This window comes from Chenopodium quinoa, unplaced genomic scaffold (assembly GCF_001683475.1).
Source record: "Chenopodium quinoa cultivar QQ74 unplaced genomic scaffold, ASM168347v1, whole genome shotgun sequence".
Lineage (NCBI taxonomy): Eukaryota > Viridiplantae > Streptophyta > Magnoliopsida > Caryophyllales > Amaranthaceae > Chenopodium > Chenopodium quinoa.
The window spans coordinates 1,223,817-1,243,601 of record NW_018744284.1 but is presented as its reverse complement, the minus strand read 5'-3'; the positions used below and the strand labels follow the sequence as shown (position 1 = coordinate 1,243,601).

Sequence of the window (19,785 nt, the reverse complement as noted above, 5' to 3'; positions counted from 1 at the left end):
ACAAATATGCTCAATAATAACAAAACTAAGCTAAAATAGAGGAAAAAGGGCAAACAAAGGGCTCAATCGGGGAAGAAACGAAGTAGAAAAGTGGGCCAAATGGCCACTGATCAACCATTCACCTTGAAAGAGAAAGAGATACTAGAAATGCAATTCATAATCCTATTAATCCACTCTGCACAAAAACCCATTTTTCCCATACTTCTCTCCAAAAAACACCATTCGACCCTATCATACGCTTTGCTCATATCGAGCTTCAAAGCTACCAAATCATGCCTTCCTTCCCCTCTCCTCTTCATACAATGGAAGATCTCAAAAGCAATTAGATCATTATCAGTTATCAAACGACCAGGAACAAAAGCACTCTGATTTACAAAAAAAATATCATTCAGAATTGGTTTCAACATATTAGCCAGAGTTTTTGATATTATCTTGTAAATCACATTGCAACAGCTTATAGGCCTATACTCAGTCAAAAATTTTGGATCATTGCATTTCGGGATAAGCACAATACAAGTCCGATTAATCTCAGCAATATCAACAAAACCACGCCACCAATTTTTTACGAGAGTAATAACATCAGTACCAACAATATGCCAGAATTTCTGAAAAAATAGAGCATGCATACCGTTCGTACCCGGCGCTTTGTTCGAGTGCATTTGAAATAAAGCACCTTTGATCTCCTCCGCACTCGGCTCCATCACAAGGGCTGCATTCATCTCCTCGGTAACTACATTATCAACACCTTCTAAAGCCTCATCAAACCCCGCAGGACTCCTCGAAGAGAAGAGCTGTGAAAAATAATCCGCCACCATCCCCTTAATACGTTTCTCATCTGCCACCCAATTACCCTCCGAATCAGTCAAACCATTAATTCGATTTTTCTTGCGGCGTTAGCTTGCTTTACTGTGAAAATATGTTGTGTTTTTATCATCTTCGCGCATTTCATTGCTCTAACTCTAGCATACCAGTAAGAATCCTCAAGCCTTTAGAGCTCACTAATTTCACCTGATATTCTATCACAACTTTCCAGCATAACCGCATCTACATGACCTCCCTGAGCTGTATGCAATTCACTCTCCAGGCTCTTCAATTTTTTCTTTGTGTCCCCAAAAGCTTTCGAAGCCCTTTTTTTCAAGTCATCAGCACATTGGGCAATTCTCATATGCGGAGCAAAACCCTCACTATTCTCCAGGCATTCGACACAACATTAGCACAGTCAACTCTCTGGCTAGCCACATGCTTTCAAACCGAAATTTTTTTCCTTTCCTCCCCCTTTCATAATAATTCAGGTCATCAAGCAAAATAGGGGAATTATCCGATTCTCTCTAACCACGTGTTGTACAGCTAAATTCGGGAATGATTCGCGCTAAGAATCATCACCAAGAAACCTATCAAGTCGTTCTCTAACAAATGTATCCACCGACCTACCCCTTTGCCAAGTGAAAATACTCCCCTTATATCCCAAGTCCCTCAACCCACAATCATCGATAACACCCCGAAAAGCATCCATTAAGGACTCTCTTCTAGCCACACCCCCCTCCTTTTCTCTCATGCTATTAATCTCATTAAAATCCCCAAACATAATCACAAGCAAATTACACTAATTTTTAAGAGTTCTTATCATGTCCCATGTCTTATGTTTGTTCTCTGTCTCTGGCCATCCATACACACCAATAGCTCTCCACCATGAAACACCATTCGGCTTACAAACATCCACTGCAAAATGATGAGGTGAGTAAGAAATATTAATAGACACACCACGCCACCTAAACCCAATCCCCCCTCCAGACCTTCCACTACTACTTATACAAATCCAACTATCAAAACCACATCTTCTTTTAATTTTCTCAAGTCTACTCTCATCGATCATAGTCTCCATTAAAAATACCACATCCGGCCTCTCTCTCCAACACAAATCTCAGAGAGTCCTCTCCACCCAAGGGTTGCCAATTCCTTAAATGTTCCAGCTCAATATTTTCATTGCTCTTCGAAGGAGTGGTCATTGGATATGCCTGTCCCCAGAAATAGCAACATTGTCCATCTTTTTCTTTTTTTCCATTGGATACTCCATTATCTCACTCACATTACTCCCTTTTTTATTATTTGAACCAACCTCGCCTATACTACCAAACCCCGTATCTCCTAACAACCCACTATACCCTTCCTCCATTCTTTCCACTCTCCTCCAAGTCTTCTGTTTTTTCCTATTATCACCAGCCCCCCTATTTTGTTTGTCACATGCATCAACTCCCTCCCCCCTTAAGAACAAATCAAAAATTCCTACCCCAGAACCCCTGCCGGCCAACAACATATTGTGGCCAGCCCATGTCATCACTCTTTCCTAACCCCTCCACTCTACTTACCTCCACCCCCTCATTCGCATCTTTTTCCATCTCATTTACTTCCATCTCGGCCCCCGTATCTGGAACAATAGTCACTATATCCTCCACCTCAGTTACACTCTTTGGTCTAAGCACACTCCTCCTACGTTGTTCATCAAAAACTAGAGCTAGCGTTGCTTTTCTCGCTTTTGGTTGAACCACCTCATCATTCACCTTCTCATTCAAAAAATGTAACTTCCTGGCAACCCCAATAGGACCCATCTTCATCGGTTTTAACAAAGAATCCTTTGAGCCATAGCCAACGCGAGCAGCCCCAAGTTTCTCACACCATAATCTTTCCTTCTCCCTCAATGCAAAAGATTTTTGTTGCGGTTTCATCGGAGATGCTCTCAGCCACGCTCCATATTGATACACTATCTCACTCCCCTCTTCCCTATCTTCCTCCTTTTACAGTACAATCTTTATCGATGTGGTTCAATCTATCACAAAAGAAGCAGAAATCTGCCAACCTTTCATACTTAATGTCAATCCATTTCGGTTTCGAACAGCCCACCGAAATAAACAAACCTCTCCGCAGCGGCTTCCTGACATCAACAAGAAATTTGATGCGCATGTACTCCCCTCATCCTAGAGAATTTGAGTCATCAAACTCCAAGAAACCTCCCAACGATTCACCAATATCATGCATCACCGAGGAATTCCTTATGTTAAACGGAACATCCAGCAAACTAATCCACATAGGTTAGGACTCAAACGATACCTCTAATGGTTGCTCCCCACCTTTAATCTCCTTCAACAAGAGACGCTTCCCATCAAAGAACCACGGGCTGCCTTCAATTATTCTCTTTCTATCCTCCTCCTTAAAGAATAGGAAAACAAAGAGATTTGTATCCACATAATTGATTACTAAGTTATTTTGTAAACTCCAGATAGAGGTCAGAGTGCGCTTCATAGCTTCAACACTGAAAGTTTTAACAGTCTAGAGCTTGCCAACTTAAGCTAGATTCAATTGTTTATTCGAACCCACCCCTTCGACAATCTCATTCGATCCTCCAACAATAGTATTTTCTTCATCGGTCAGTTTAAATTTCTCCCACTCCTTAAACAATTCGTCATCCATCTCTACACACGAACAAAATTCACACACAAAAAAACAAAATTGGGAACGAAAATCAAGAAAAAAAACATGAAAAACCACAAACCCTAGCATGGGACAACAAACCCTAGCACAAGGGACTTTTCCACCCTTGATAGGGTGAAAATATAAGTTTGTTATTATAAAATAAAAATAAACAAATAAATAAATAAAGTACTATAAAAGCTAATATTGTACAATTGTTTAATTTGTAATTGTTTTTATGTTTACTAAAACAATAATTTTCTTTTAATACAAAAAATTGTCATCATTAACTGTGACTAAGATTAGTTATCTTTAAAAGGGCCCAACTATCAATCAGCTTAGATGTTTTTATTTATTTTTTAATATTACTTTAAAATATGTGATATGACTATATTTTTTTTTACTTGATATTTTTTTTTAGTCCATATTGTTTACAAGGAACTAAAATAGTGATACATGTAAATTTTAGAAAATGCACATCAATATAATAAAGGAGTGTGTGAAATGGCAAGTATATAACTGTAAATCTTAAAACTAAAGTGTTTCTCTTGATAGTTATCAAAGTAATGTACATCTCTTGCCATTTCTTCTTTTTTGATATACATAGTTATCAAAGTATTCTACATGTCTTGGCATTTCTTCTTTTTATGATATACATTGTTATGTTCATATTTTAAAACTTTATATTGTGTATATGAGTAGATCTTTGGTGCTAGAATATGTGAAATATGTGTAGAGCACTTTACTCCGTCTTTATCCACAAAACATTTTGATTTAACTGTTAATTGTTTCTAAGTTTTTCCCTCTGTAATTTAATGATTTAACTCTTATTAATAGTGTTTGGACAATTATACCCTCTAAAATATTTATTTATTTATTTTCCCTTATTAACTTTAATTGCATTTTTATTTTTAGACTTTTAAGAATAGTGTGCGGACATCTATACCCCTAAAAATATTTGTTTACATATTTTCCCCCATTATGTGGCCAACAAATGAAGAACCTCCCAGAAAATGACTAGCTATAGTGCGCATCGCACGCGTTAGCCACCGTAGTTTAAACAAAAAAAAATACGCCTTTTTTTATACGAAAGACACAAACAATTGATTTTGTAAATTTAAATATGTGAAAATTGTGATAAAGAAAAAGTTATTAGATTATAACTTAACTGGTCAAAATTATTATTTTATTGGGACAATAGTGTAGCAAAATGAGTAATATAATAATAGTTATACCTATATATATGCTATTGATGATTGCCAAATTAATCATAAAACTTGTTTAAATATGTTTAGCTTTCTTTTGTAATTTAAATATGCAGTTAACTTTACATATATAATAAGTATAATATAGGTACTAAATTCGGAAATAGTAAGATAGATTTTTTTTTTTTTTTTGAATAGTAGTATGATAGTTATAAGTTTACACTTGTAATGATTGATATTATTAATTGTAATAACTACATATTCAAAGTATTTTTTATTATAACATTATGAATAGTCTACATTGTTTTAAACCATAAAAATTCAAACTTGCAATATACAGATAAAGAGGGTAGAACATATGCGAAAACAATGATTTTATTGATAGTTTGTGGATTGCAACTCTCGTAGTTCTCTTGATTCCTCTCTCCGAAGGGTTAGGTTTTGATATGTTTAGGGGCCTTGTCGGCTTGTTCCATACTATGTACCTACAATGTTTGATAGTAGGGAGGAGACGGGGTCTTTGTGGCTTATTCCATCTGAGCCTAATTAAACCCTAGAAAACGACCCTCTTTATATAGAGTGTCGTAGCTTAGTGTGGTAAACAAGATTTCTATCAAATATTCTACGAGATCTTGAAGACAATATCTTATATTTTTTTTATATTATCTCCTAATTTAAATATATTTAACACCTAAATATTAACAAAATTTCGGTGCCCTCAAGACTTGTTGTTGTGGAGATTTGACATCGGATGCAACTTGGTCTCGAAATTTTTCTTGTCAAATTTGAAAGCAAATTTGTGATGCCTCTATTGATTCCACGGATTTTGAAACTTGGAAAGCGGAGATGAAGAGCGAAAATTGTCCCACCGAGTGTGCCAATTTGTAAACCATAAAAATTCAAACCTGCAATATGCAAATAAAGAGGGTAGAAAATATACGAAAACAATGATTTTATTGATAGTTTGTGGATTACAGCTCTCGTAGATCTCTTGATTTCTCTCTCTAAAGGGTTAGGGTTCTATTTGTTTATAGTACGAGCCTTGCCGGCTTATTCCATGCTATGTACCTACAATGTTTGATAGTAGGGAGGAAACGGGGTCTTTGTAACTTATTCCATCTGAGCCTAATTAAACCCTAGAAACGACCCACTTTATATAGAGTGTCGTAGGTAGTAAACAAGATAGCTATCAAATATTTTACGAGATCTTGAAGACAATATCTTATATTTTTTTTATATTATGTCCTAATTTACATATATTTAACACCTAAATATTAACAAAGTTTCAGTGTCAACAATTGTTTTATCCTATAAATTTATATTTTCATTTAAATATTTTAATTTCTATATAGTATCTTCTAATTTATGTAGGACCCTTGTGCATCGAAGACATATGATTACCACAAAGAAATACTTTAATCGAAGATTTTGGAGATATAGTTGTTATAGGTAAGACATTATTTTACTTTAGTAATATTTTTAATATTGTTCAATATTATAGCTATAGAAATAATTTCTATATTTTATGGATTTTTGTTACCAATTATTAGTGTGTTTATTTATATATTTTTAAAATTTTGTGGCTTGTTTATTAGTAGCGATATACTCCCTTCATCCCATATTTACATGCCTATTTCTCAAAAAACACAAGAATTATGGAAAATGAAGGGAGTGGAGAAATATTGTATGGGAAAGATAAAAAGTAGAATTATATTATATGAGAATAATAAAAAGTAGATAATGTTGTATGGGATAGATAAAAAGTAAGTAATGATTTTTTGGATGTATGTGTATTTTGTATGGAAAAGGTAAAAAATTGTATGAATTATGATAGAATTATGTGATATTTAAGAAATAGGCACAACATTTTGGGACACCCAAAATGGAATGCAGGCATGTAAATATCGGACGGAGGGAGTATAATCTTTAATTTTAATTTTTGCTCTTGATTATGAAATAGAATGTTATTGAAATAAATCAACTTTAAAATATGATTTTTGTTGGTTGGCATGTATTATAGATTTTGATAGCCCATAAGATCACCAGAGGCAGAGCGAATAAGGGACATGGGGGGACAGTTCCCCCCAATTTAAGTTTTTTATTAAAATAAAAGATATAAAACTTACAAAACGCGCACAACACATTGTCTCTGATCCACATCAAAAATAAAGATAGATAATAGAAATAGTAAGATAGTGACATCACATAAAACAAATAGTATAAAGAATAAAAGTTACTAAAAGACAAACAAGAAAAGTTAAAAAAAATACTAAGCCTTTCTTCAAACTATTTCAGCAAAAATTCCGCCAACTGACTGATAGTCCATTTGCCCCGCTGCACGACTACCAGTCGTCGGCGACCATGCAGCCCGACGGTCGATGGCGGCACCACACCAGACACCTCAAAAACCAAATTTTTTATTTTTTTCCAAATTCAGCTTAAGTAACTTTTAATTTTAAATTAACCATCTAAACCCTAAATCTTTTTTTTTTAATTGTTTAATTGCTTTTTTTTTTTAATTGTAGATTGTTGTTGTTTAAATCTTGATTTTTTAATGGTTAATTGTTTGAATTCCAATGTTAGGTTAGGGTTGTGAAATTGTTCACTTTATAACTTGTTATTTGTGTTAAATTGTTTGGTAATTTTGATTGTATGACATGATGGTAATTGAATTATTATTGATTCATTGTTTTCATTCTTATTGATTTAATTATGACATGTCAAACAATTCACCTAATTCAAACAAGTCTAAGGCAAAGGGAAAACAACCCTATCTTCGACAATTTATGTTTAAAAGATATGTTAACGAAATGAACCCACTTTATTTAGCTCCCCCGAACTCAAGAAAACGTTGTAAAAAATGGTGGTACAAGTACTAGTAATGTACCACCAGAGGAGGAAGAATCGATATATGATGTTTTTCTTCCTCATGATCCGAAAAAAAATAGAATGAACGTAATGGATTATCCCCCAAATCAAAGAAATGCGGTGAGGAGAGCTTATATTTTCAAAAAATTTTGTCAACCAAAAACTCAAAACTTCCCTCAAAGACAAGTGGGAAGGGTTAAATGAGAAGCTCCTTATTAAAATGAGAAGGATGAGAAGAATTGTATGTGCATATATATTATACTTAATGTGTATATTTTTGAACTGATTGTGCAAATATTTTTCAACTCAAATTCGATGTGCATAAATTTTGAACAAAATGTGCATAATTTTAATTTAAAATATTCATGTTATTCACTCCTCTTACTTTTTTGTCTCTCTCATCCTCTACTTACATTAAAAGTCTGCATGTGGAGGTTATAGATATGTGGAGGATGCATATTGTTTACTCCTCTTACTTCTTTGTCTCCTTCACCCTCTATTATAAACATGAGTTTGTAAGACGGAAGGCGCAATGGGTAATCAACGTTGAGGGTGATAGCCACGTTTACCAATGAGGGATAACAAATGTTAGGATGAGTTGTGGAATGATATTCATCAATTTTCCGCAAAACGGGGAGCTTTAGAATGAAAATTGATGATCTAAAAATGGTGAAGATAATCGAAATTCTTCTGCTAGAGGGAAGGATTGAAGGGAAGGAGATAAAATAATCATGATTAATGCCACTGCATTTCAACAGTTTGATTTGGGGAAATTTGATAAGACTAGGTTCTTGTTTTCTTCCCAAAGTCTGCAAAAAAATGACAACTACCAGTCTATAATATGTATCAGGCGTACGTTTTAGTTTCCATTTGGCCAGCTTTTAAAATTTTTTTAGCTTGTGACAACTTTTGCACGGTCAATAATTTGCACGGTTATGATAGGATCGTGATCCAATGAAAAGGATCTTAAAATGAGAAAGATGAGAAGGAATCTTGATCGTACAAATAAATCCAACGATTCACATTTAAACTGCGCCTAAAATTATACACATTTAGTACAAAAGTTATGCACATTCAATTCAAAAATTATGCACATTTATTTTTTACTTTCATTTTCCTTCTTTTTTGCAACGAATATCTCTTACTTCCATTAAAGCTTACTCAAAGTTCGTTTGGACGTTCAAATAAAATTATTATTATTATTATTATTATTATTATTATTAAAAATAAAAAAAAAACCTACAAAGTCAACCGAATTATAAGAAATTAGTGGGGAGTCGAGATACAATCTGGACCCCAACCCCTCTAGCTATAGCGAATCCGATCCTGCTTGACATGTGAGCAACTGCACGAGCACCAATATCTTGAGTCCTAGAGAACGTCTGAACCCGCTTGATCAACGCAACAACATCCTTCTCTAATTCCCCCAATGAAGAAAAGGAGAAAGAAAGAACACCATAACCAATAGCCCTACAATGCGCCCCACACTTGTCTCGCTTCCGCTAAGCTGCAGCCAACATAACACGACCAGAAACGAAGTCAGACAACCCAGATTGTGTTAAAGGAGAAGATCCCCTCAAGTCAACACACACATCAAGGCCTGTGTCACAGGAATAAAGTAACACATCTGCAAGTCAAAGAGTCCCATCGTTCCCTCCAGTTAACCCAATGTTAACCTCCTTTCTTGTAGAAATCCCAGACCGAAAAGAAATATCAACAAGGGTATCACGAACAACATTATGCCGATATTTAATGCCCACCATCTCAGGACAAGACACTGCATGATCCACAAAAATATCTCCATCAAAAACCCTTGAGCAAGTAGAATACGGTGTCGAATCGGAGAACAAAGGAACACCAAACCGGTAGCAAAGAACACAATGGTAAGTCTTATGGTTCATAGTCTGACCCAAACTCGGATATTGGGACCGCTCGCAACCAAGCAGAAGTGTGATCCCCCTGCTTGGATTTCTATAAGGCAACCTGACGTGGAGATAAGGAGAAAGTGGGAACTAAGAGATATAGATTTCACTGATATTGGGAACTAAGAGGAATAGATTTCACCGAACGAAACCGCTTAGATAGCAAACTATCAAGGAGAGCAACATCGAAAGCAAAAAGAGGCTCACGAGGCACACTAGAAACAAAATCAAATACCTCTGAAGGACCCTGCGGTTTAGGAAAACCATAAAGAATAAACCGAACAACACCACCCCCAGAATCAGGTGGGGCCACAATATTATCAGAACCAGGACCATGTTGACATTTCAAACGAAGAGTGTGTGTCTTGAAACACTCCCCACAATGCCAAATGCCTATGCGACGAAAGGTTAACTCCGACTATAAGAAAATAGCCAAATAAAAAAAAAGAGTTTTGGGTCATATCCCGCGCATCTGCATAACAATGACGGTCATAGAGATTAGTGATTAAAGAAGTTTTAGTGAGCCCATTACCCCCACCTTCATGACACCCATTAAGACCCACAAACGGACTATGAAAGCGAACAATAGGAGGCATAACACCCACCATAACTTGCCATGGGAGAACTGCAACACAGCACTACACAGCTTGCCACGAACAATCCAGAAAACCTAGATACAAGACACTGCAACATTGAACACCTGCAGCAACCAAACAAACAAACAGCTGCACAACCAAAACCGCAATAACAACAACCCACTAAAACAGAAACTGACACCACCAAACCGGAAACATGCTGGAAAAATTGACCAGATCAGAACGCAGACAGAAAATGCATGAATCAACCAGAAAGCAGCCTGAAACACGAGCAAAAAATTGCCTGAAAATCAACCATTAAAAAACCTGAAACTTGAGCAGAAAACCACCTGAAACTCACTTAGAAATAGCCCGAATCTCGACTAGAAAATGCTTGAAAACAACTCAAAAACCAGACAAAAAACGAAGCCAATCTGCCCAGAAAAACAATTACCGGAAAACAATCGAAAAAAAAATCCTGAAAACCGCCGTAAAACCCCTGAAAAACGCCCTTCAAGACTGCACTAGAGAAGCCCGATTCCACCAGAATTTCGCCCAAAAAAAGCACCTAAAACACTAGACCTGAATGCACAACCTTTGAGAACCTGTTGCCGCTGGAAAAGCTGCCAGAAAATTGAAGTGGAACCCTACCTAACACTACTAGAAAACACCTTATTTACGACGGAAAAATTCCGTCGGTACACCCTATAATTCCGTCGGAAAAGGCTGTTTCCGACGGAATTTCGTCGGAACGCGTTGTCGGAGATCACTTCGTCGAAAAAACGGCCATTTTCATCGGAAATTCCGTCGAAAAACACTATTCCGACGGAATTTTTTCGTTGGAAGAAGTTTTTCCGGTACCGGAAAGTCTGTCGGAAATTTCCGACGGAATTTAAATCCGCCGGAAAATTCCGACGGAAATTCCGTCGGAAAAATTTAATATAAAAAAATAAAAAAATAAAAAGCGAAACCCACCACCAGCCCACCCCGACCCCCATACCCACCACCATCAGCCCCCCCTACCACCAGCCCACACCACCCACTTTCCCCACCCAGATCCACCCCGCCCCCAACCCACACCACCCCACACCACCCACCACCCATTTTCCCACACCCAGAAACCTAACCCCACCCAGACACCCCACGAAGACAACCTACCTCACCCACCCTACACCACCCACCCCACAAACCAGGACCACCACCCATCCCCCCACACACTGACCCACACAGACCACCCACCCTCCCCTTAACCAACGCCACTCCCACCAGCCCCCCACCACTTCAGCCCCACCACCGTTCACCCAAAAAATAAAAATAAAACATGAAAACACTCACTAAATTCGTAAAAAAATCGAAACAAATTACGAAATTAAGCCAAAAAAATTGAAAAATTCAACACAAACAAATCACAACCAGTAGATTTACATATTTAATTAGAATTTCATGAAAAAAATAAAAAAAAACAGACAATTATACATTAAAAATTAAAGAAAATACAATTATCTAATCAAATTTATAATCAAAATTACAATTACATAAACAACTAAGTTAATCTACAGTCTAACTTAATTTTAAACTAGATCTACATTGAATTTCGCCCAAAAAAACGAGATCAAAATTACAATTACCGCCGTAGTTGTTGATGAATGCGCCGTTGTTGTTGTTATTGATGATGAATGTGCCGAGATCGAAACCCTTATTTTATTAATTTCGCCCAAAAAACGAGATCAAACACATTGAATTTTTGTGATTTTCGAACTAACATGAAAGGAGGGGGATCGAATTAAAGACAAGGTTGTTCATTGATGGAAAGAGAAGGGGAAAGAGAAGAGGAAAGAGAGGAGAGAGAAAGAGAAATGAGGGAGAAGGAGGCGCACAAAGAAATGAGGGAGTAGAGAGAAAGAGAAATGAGGGAGGAGAGAGAAAGAGAGGCGCATTAGAAGAGCAAGAGGGAGGGTATTTTTTTAGGGTTTTTTTTTTAATAATTACTTTATTTCCGACGGAATATTCCGTCGGTATCTTCCAACGGGTTTTAATTCCGTCGGAAATAGTAATATTCCGACGGAATATTCCATCGGAACATTATAATTCCGCCGGAAAAGTAATTTTTCAACGGAATATTCCGTCGGAAACCCTTATATTTTAACGGATTTTAATTTCGTCGGAAAGTTCCGACGGAATATAAATCCATCGGAACTTCTGACGTTTCCGACGGAATTAAGTGTCCGTCGGAAACAGTCCGTCGGAAATCGGCCTATTTCTAGTAGTGTAACCCTGCCCTAATCACCCTAAACGAGAGAAATTATTATTATTATTACTATTACTATTATTATTATCACTAGTACGTAAATTGCATATAGCGACACACCAATATAGCCTTTTGCATGCTAAAAAGCGCCGCTAAGACTTATACCGACGCAAGGAAAAGCGTTGTGTTTTCTTATGTCGCTAACCCCTTTCACGATGCTTTTTATCAACGTCGGTACAACACAAAAAAGCGTTGTTAATATGGAGCGCTTTTTAGATATCTTTCGAGACACTATAATAGCGTTGCTATAGGGGTAACGACACTTTTTAAGCGTCGTTGTAGTTATAGTATAATTCTCATTTTGAGAGTACCTATGGGAGCACACTTACAGCGTCGTAATATAGCGTCATAAGAGTAGTATAGTGATTTTAAAGCACCAAATTTGTATTTTGCTCAACTAAATCTGTACATTGCTTTACAATTTCATGATTACTGAATTAAAGATTTTTTTTACAAGGAATTAAAGAATTGGCTGCACATACAAACTTAAAGCAATAATGATACTATTATTTTTTATAAATAGATGAAATGTATAATAGTTTCTAGAAGTTGCACAGGTACCACCAAATTACATATCCAAAAAGAGAATTCAAGCTACTTGCTAAGTATTTGGAGCATCAACTGTTAAATTTCGAGATTCAAATCCATCAAAATATAAGATATCTTCATTGTCTACAAAAACAAAACAGCGCCAATCATCATTCTTCATAGTATAGTTCCAACCAACCTTCATCTCTTTTCTCGTTTTAATGCTGTGACAATCAATCTAAAACATAAAAACAAAACAAGTTCAGAAAAAACTACTTGTATAATTTTCTAGATACAACTCTATTTGCAAGATAAAATATAAAACTGATATATAGTCCTGTAGAAATTTGATATATAAAATTACAAAATAACTTACCATTACGAAAGATCCGAGAACTAATTAGAGAATTCCAAGGGAGAGTTATCATTTCAAGAAGTAGGATTATGGCCCTACATCAAACAACAAATAAAGAAAGTCATGTAAGCCTAGACATTATTTCAATTTAGTAAAATAGTTTTATGGCCACAACAAATCATGTAAATCTAGAAATTAAGCAATCTTAGTAATTTGGCTAAAAGGAGCATAGATTGCTATTGTACCAGGTAAATCAAAAAAATAAAAAAAAATACATTGAATGACATTCAACGCTTAAATATCCAACTTACAATGCTTGCATGATAATATGTTTTCAAGCATAACCTACACTATAGCACATAAGCACTACACTAGCAATAATTCTTTGAGTACAACCTACACTCACACACACACCAAACAAATCAAGTTAATTAGCCTTGTACAAACTCCAATCTTACACTCAACAGTTTGATGAACAAGTTTGATGACCAAACTAATGCAACTCTGTCCACATGTTTAATGAAAAGGTAATATGTTTTCAACCACTAATTACACAAAACCACATAAACACAGCAAATGCACTTTTCCACGTAGTACACATTGTTCACACACAAATAAAAAAAGATATTAGTATAGAAGTACACCAAAAAAAGACGAAATCGTTAAAAAAAAGCTGGAGATACATGGAGTACCTCCAAGCTACATTAAATAAAACATCTCAATTAGAATATGTAAGTTAAAATCTAAGTATCAATTTTTATAACAATATTCAGTTATGTAGTGGCAAGCATTTATATAGTATTGAATGTTTGTAGAAAAGAAATAAATACCTTATTAGCAAGAGGAACATCATGATTTTCTTCTTCGTGATCATCAGAACCATCAGTTTCAGTTTCAATTTCAGTTTCAGAATCAGTTAATTCATCAGAGCTGGAATCGTCGAAGTCATAACCATTACGATATTGTAGCTTCCTCTTCAATTTTCATATAGTCATCCCCTGGCTTTTGATGCGCTTTCTTAGCCTTTGTGTTAACCTTCCAGTTTGCGAAAACTACTGCTTCATCTTTTGTAGACATGTTCAAGCCTTTATGATATGATGGACCAGAAGGTTCCGCAACATCTGATGGCTTAACACCTAACCCTAAACTACGAACACGACCATATTGATCTTTGCCTAAAACCTTTGAAACGGGGTCATCATCCATATTGATCTTTGCCTAAAACCATTGATCTTAGCTCTTGGTCCCCTTGTTCCTTAATAAGGTTCTTAATTTTATTCTAAAAAAGATATTAAAAAAAAGTTATAACTGGAATAAGAAAATTCAAATAGAAGAAAATTAGAAATGTTGAGTACAATACAGTTATAAGTAGCCAAGAAACACACCGTTACATCAACTTCTTTCTCATGTTGGTGGCACTGTAAATATACTTGAGTTCGTGTTGGACTCTTGTTCAGGGTTTTTTTTCTTCAAAAATACACAATTAAAAGTTAAAATATAGCAAATAAAAAAATTAAAAAAAATAAAAAATAAATAAAAAAGTTGCTGATAGATTTTGAACAATGTCAATCCTTTCTTTTCAAGCCAGACTATATAATGAATAAGGAGGATGCAGACATAAATGTTATCTATTGTATTTAACTACCATTAAAACGTGTAAATGCCATTTTGCATACCAATTCTTCACGAACACGAGCATGGCTTTTTGTACCAGTTGTAGAAATTGGCTTGACTTTAGCCTTCGCATGTGATTCTTTGCCAATTTTGCTTCTCTTCTACAACAGCATAACAATATGCACATTACAAAGTTTATTTGTTTATACGTAATATAAGTTAGCATCCAATAATAAATCAAAAGCTTAACAAAAAAAATTAAAATATAATGAGAGGAGATAATAAGTGAAGAGAATAGTAAGAACGCACCTTTCCTTCATCTGATCTCCAGAAATTAACAAGGCTAATCCACTTATCTCCTTCAACATCAGTGGGCATTTATTATGCAGAGTGGTAATATTGGTATCCTCATCATAATATATTCCTTTCAAATAACATTTATAATCCCTCCATTTATGTCCGATCAATTACAGTATCCATTTCTCTGTAGCTTTCAGATAAATGAATCTAGCCTGGAAAATACATGAGTAATTAAAACAAGCAAATTGCCTATAAATGTTTAGTAAGATTAAATCCTTGACAAACAAAAAAAAATATTAGAAACTCAATAAATAGCATACCTCAACTTCTTTTAATATCATTTCCTAATTCTTTTTATTACAACCTTTTTTCAGATGATCCCATGCGTATAACTCAGTGAGCAAAGTTTTATATTTCTTGCAATTGTCCCACCAAAAGCACCTAATACCCCTCCTTCTTCTCCAATGGGTTGCATCTCATTGTTGAGACGATGGCCATTAGGTAAATTCCAAATATCAACTAGAACAGTTTTCCACGTCTTTTTGTTCCATCAAAGTATACATCTATGCTTAATTAGGTGTAGGATGATGCTCGTATGCATAATAACATTATTAAACAACAAAAAGAGAAAAATATTTAAATACATGAGTAATGTGCAACAAGAGAGCCATGTATATTTTAATAATTTACTTGAATCCACTTTACATCCTATTATAAAGAAGGGCTATTAAGGGATTAATACCTTAGATGATGTAGTCATACATTCGTCCATTTTCTTGTTCAGCCTCATCAGTAGAGACGTCAATGTTTCCTTGATTTTGGCTACTATAACTACTTTAATGTTGAGTCTCATCCGTAGTAATTGAGTTATTTAATTGCCTCCAACTTCTAGCACTTGGTTCACCCCCATTTGAATTAGTAGCCATTCAAAGCTTCTAACTCTTTCCCTTAAACATGATCTATCAAATAAAAGGGGCATTATGGAAATAAAATCAAGTAAAAAAACATGAGCTGCTACTAAAAATATAAACAAGTAAACAAACTATATACAAAAAATTTGTGACAATCACAAAAAACTAAGGTACATTAATAGCAGTATATCACCAGCAAAAATAATATGTTGCTGCCAAAAATAATAAACAATGCATTAGAGAATGTAATTAAAAAATAATATTCATCAAATCAATGCCTAATTTAAGGCTCATCTTGATCAACCTCGATTCCTTCTACATTACTTCTAACCTAACTATGGTTTTCTTCAAAATTAACAAGAATGTTATTGAGAAATGTGATATGATATGGTTGATTTTCTCAATCTTCCATCATTTCATCGTCATCTAGGTCGCAAACACCCTTAGGCTTCATCCTCATAGCAACAAACCAGTCTGGAGCTGAATGGTCTTCTATATAGTAGACTTGCTTTGCTTGTGATGCAAAGATATATGGCTCATCTTCTAATCTTTCACCCGTGTTTGTCAAACGAGAAAGATTAACAAGTGTATAATTGGACTCATCTTTCTTTACCCCTCTTCCACTTGTAGCATCACACCATTCACATTTAAACAAAAACCACTGATACCCACCCAAGTATTTCAACTCAATGATATCTATCAGCCTTCCATAATATGCAACATCACCCAAAATTGGATTTCTATCACTAGAACTTGCATAACTTGATGTCTTTGCTATTACAACAACGCCACTATTTTGAGTACACTTGTCAAAACGTTTGGCAATAAAAGTAAAACCATTGACATTGAATCCTTGATATTTTGTAATAACATCTACTGGACCGCGTGCTAGCATTCGAACTTCCTCTTTCAAAGAATTTATGTCATTTGTTTGCTCCAATTTATCCACCTATATATTAACAATGCATTTGCATTATTCACTAAAGTAAGAAGTAAATTAAAAAACCAAATAAATAATTGTGATGCTTACGTGTTGCCTAAACCACTCATGAAATGTTTCATGTTGTATACGTTCAATATCATTCAAAGATAAACGCTTAGGACGACTACGTCTCTTGAGTCTGAAGCATGTTCCCTATAAAGAAATAAAATGTTAAAAAGTTCTTATTAAAAACCTATTAACTAGCTAGTTAAGAAAAATTCACAAGAGATTTGGATACTAACCTTAAAAATTTAGTCACTTCTGGGGAATTAAATAGCACATATCGATGTGCTTGTATCTTGTTCATTTGGTTGATGGTGCGTGTACTAGGCTTCCCAAGAGGCTTCCCAACTTGTGAAAATAATGGCAAACCTTCGTTATTATTGAAGGATTCAACATATTCAACATCATCAACCATTCCAAGAATGAATGTGTCTTAATTTTGAGTTGAACCCTTGAAGGTAAACATAACAAAAATTTGCAAATTCAACAGCAGTGATTGCTTCTGCAATAGAATCCTAAGGATGAGCTTTATTACGCACATGTGACTTTAATAATCCAAGATACATTTCAATGAAATACATCCATCTAAACATGACAGGCCCTGCAAGCTTCGTTTGGGTTGCTAGATGAATAACCAAATGTGCCATTACTGTGAAGAAACTAGGAGGAAATATCATTTCTAAGTGACACATGATAATTGGTATTTGAGCCTCGTGTTGATTAAGGTCACTAACACGTATGTTCTTACTGCAAATGTCTCTAAAGTAGCCACATAAATCAGATAAAACTGCCACCACATCCTTAGGGAGAAGCCCTCGTAATGCAACAGGAAGAAGTTGTTGCGTTAAAATGTGGCAATCGTGGCTTTTAAGCCCAACCAGGTTGGCTTTCTCAATATTCACACATCTTGAAATATTACCAGCATAACCGTTAGGAACTTTGATGCCATGAAGTGTTTTGTAGAAGATTTGCTTTTCATTTCTTAACATTGTATAAGGAGCAGGTGGCAGATACCATTTATTTGTTGAACCTCTCTTCTCTGGGTAAAGTTCCTCCTTTATTCCCCATTCTTTCAAATCTAGCCGGGCTTTCAGATTATCTTTATTCTTTCCTTCCAAATTCAACAATGTACCTATCACATTATCACACACATTTTTATCTATGTGCATTACATCTAAGTTATGTCGAATTAGGTGAGACTCCCAATAAGGTAATGACCACAAGGTGTTTTTTCCTTCCAAGTATTTGAGTCATTAAAGTCTAAAACTCCCTCTATTTGGTTCAACTCATCTGTCCCAGTTTGATCCATAGGTGTCATTCTAAATTCTTCCTTCCTATTAAAAGCTTCCTTGTTTAAACGAAACGGGTGACTTGGATATAGGAAACAACGATGATCCATAAAACAATACTTATGGCCATTCTTTAGCCATTTGGATTTTGTTTCAATGTTACAGCAAGGACATGCTTTTTCCCCATGTACACTCCAACCAGATAGAATTCCATAACCAGGGAAGTCACTAATGGTCCATAAAAGCCCAACCCGCATATTAAAAGTTTCATCCTTAGAAGCATCATAAGTCTCACATCCAATTTCCCAAAGCTTCAGCAATTCTTCAATGAGGGGCTGCATATAAACATCAATTTGTTTCCAGGGCTGGTTGGTCCAGGAATTAAGGTTGAAAGGATAATAGATGGTTTTTTTTAAACACATCCATGGTGGCAAATTAAAAGGTACCAGTACAACAAGCCAGCAACTATATGTAGAACTCAACATCCCAAAAGGATTAAAACCATCAGTAGCAAGTCCTAGTCTAACATTTTGACTGTCTAAACCAAATTCAGGGTATCTGGTATCAAAGTCTTTCCAAGCTTCAGAATCTTCTGGATGTCCTGACACATCTTCTTCCTTAGAACGTTCTTCATCATGCCACCTCATCAAGGATGCAGTGTGCTTAGACATATATAGCCTCTTTAGCCTAGGTTTCAATGGAATATCTCAAAACTTTTGTAGGAACTCCTTTTTTCTTCTTCCTACCCGTTGAAGTTGTTTTCTCCTTCACGCTTTCCACCTCGAGGCACCACAAACTGAACAAATATCATCGTTGGCTTTATCTTTCCAATACAACTGACAATGATTTGGGCAAGCATGATTTCTGACATATCCAAGGCCTAATTTCTCAATGACCTTCTTAGCCTCCGCAACTGTCTTTGGTAAATTAACACTACTTGGAATTGCAAGTTGCAAAAATTCCAACAATTCATTACATGACTTATTAGTCCATTTATTAGAGCTTTTTATGTGAAATAAAAGTACTAAAAAGGACAATTTAGTCAATTCACACCCTGGCCATAACTCTTGATCAGCATCACTAAGCAAACTGTTAAGCTTTGAGCTTCTTTGTTGGGACCCTTAGTACCTACATCCATGTTGTCCTATTTAGATTTGGACCATCTCGTCTATAACCATATGCATCATGCACTAATTGATGCATATCTGTATGCTCAAATGTTACATCTTCGACTATAGGTTCAGCATGTCTTGGAATTGGTATTTGATCCACAATTTCCCCATGAAAAATCCAGCTTGAGTAGTTACGCATCATTCCAAAATGAAGTAAGCGGTAATTTACATCATCCGAACTCAAAAGTTTGTTATTAACACACTTCACACAAGGACATCTAAGTTTTTCATAAGAGGTTAAATTCCTGGTAGCATAACTCATAAAACCATCAACCCCTAATCGATATT

The 19,785-nt window shown here is 35.4% G+C and overlaps 1 protein-coding gene across 1 annotated transcript; it reads right to left on the bottom strand.

Annotated features, from left to right (window-relative positions):
- Window positions 1-16,451: 16,451 nt before the first annotated feature.
- On the bottom strand, window positions 16,452-18,996 carry LOC110695015. The gene is made up of 5 exons (XM_021872208.1): window positions 18,255-18,996; window positions 17,601-18,168; window positions 17,406-17,487; window positions 17,082-17,186; window positions 16,452-17,000 (listed from the first exon to the last, which is right to left on the bottom strand). The coding sequence occupies exons 1-5, from the start codon at window positions 18,994-18,996 to the stop codon at window positions 16,452-16,454; spliced, it is 2,046 nt and encodes a 681-aa protein (XP_021727900.1).
- Between the last annotated feature and the right edge of the window lie 789 nt (window positions 18,997-19,785).

Bases quoted from the DNA above. Each gene is read 5' to 3' on its own strand.
- LOC110695015 (XM_021872208.1), bottom strand. From the start codon at position 18,996: ATGTCTAAGCACACTGCATCCTTGATGAGGTGGCATGATGAAGAACGT. The intron at 18,169-18,254 runs GTCATTACCTTA...ATAATGTGATAG, and splicing joins GAAGGAAAAAACACCTTGTG to GTACATTGTTGAATTTGGAA. The intron at 17,488-17,600 runs GTATCTTGGATT...TTTACCTTCAAG, and splicing joins TGGATGTATTTCATTGAAAT to GGTTCAACTCAAAATTAAGA.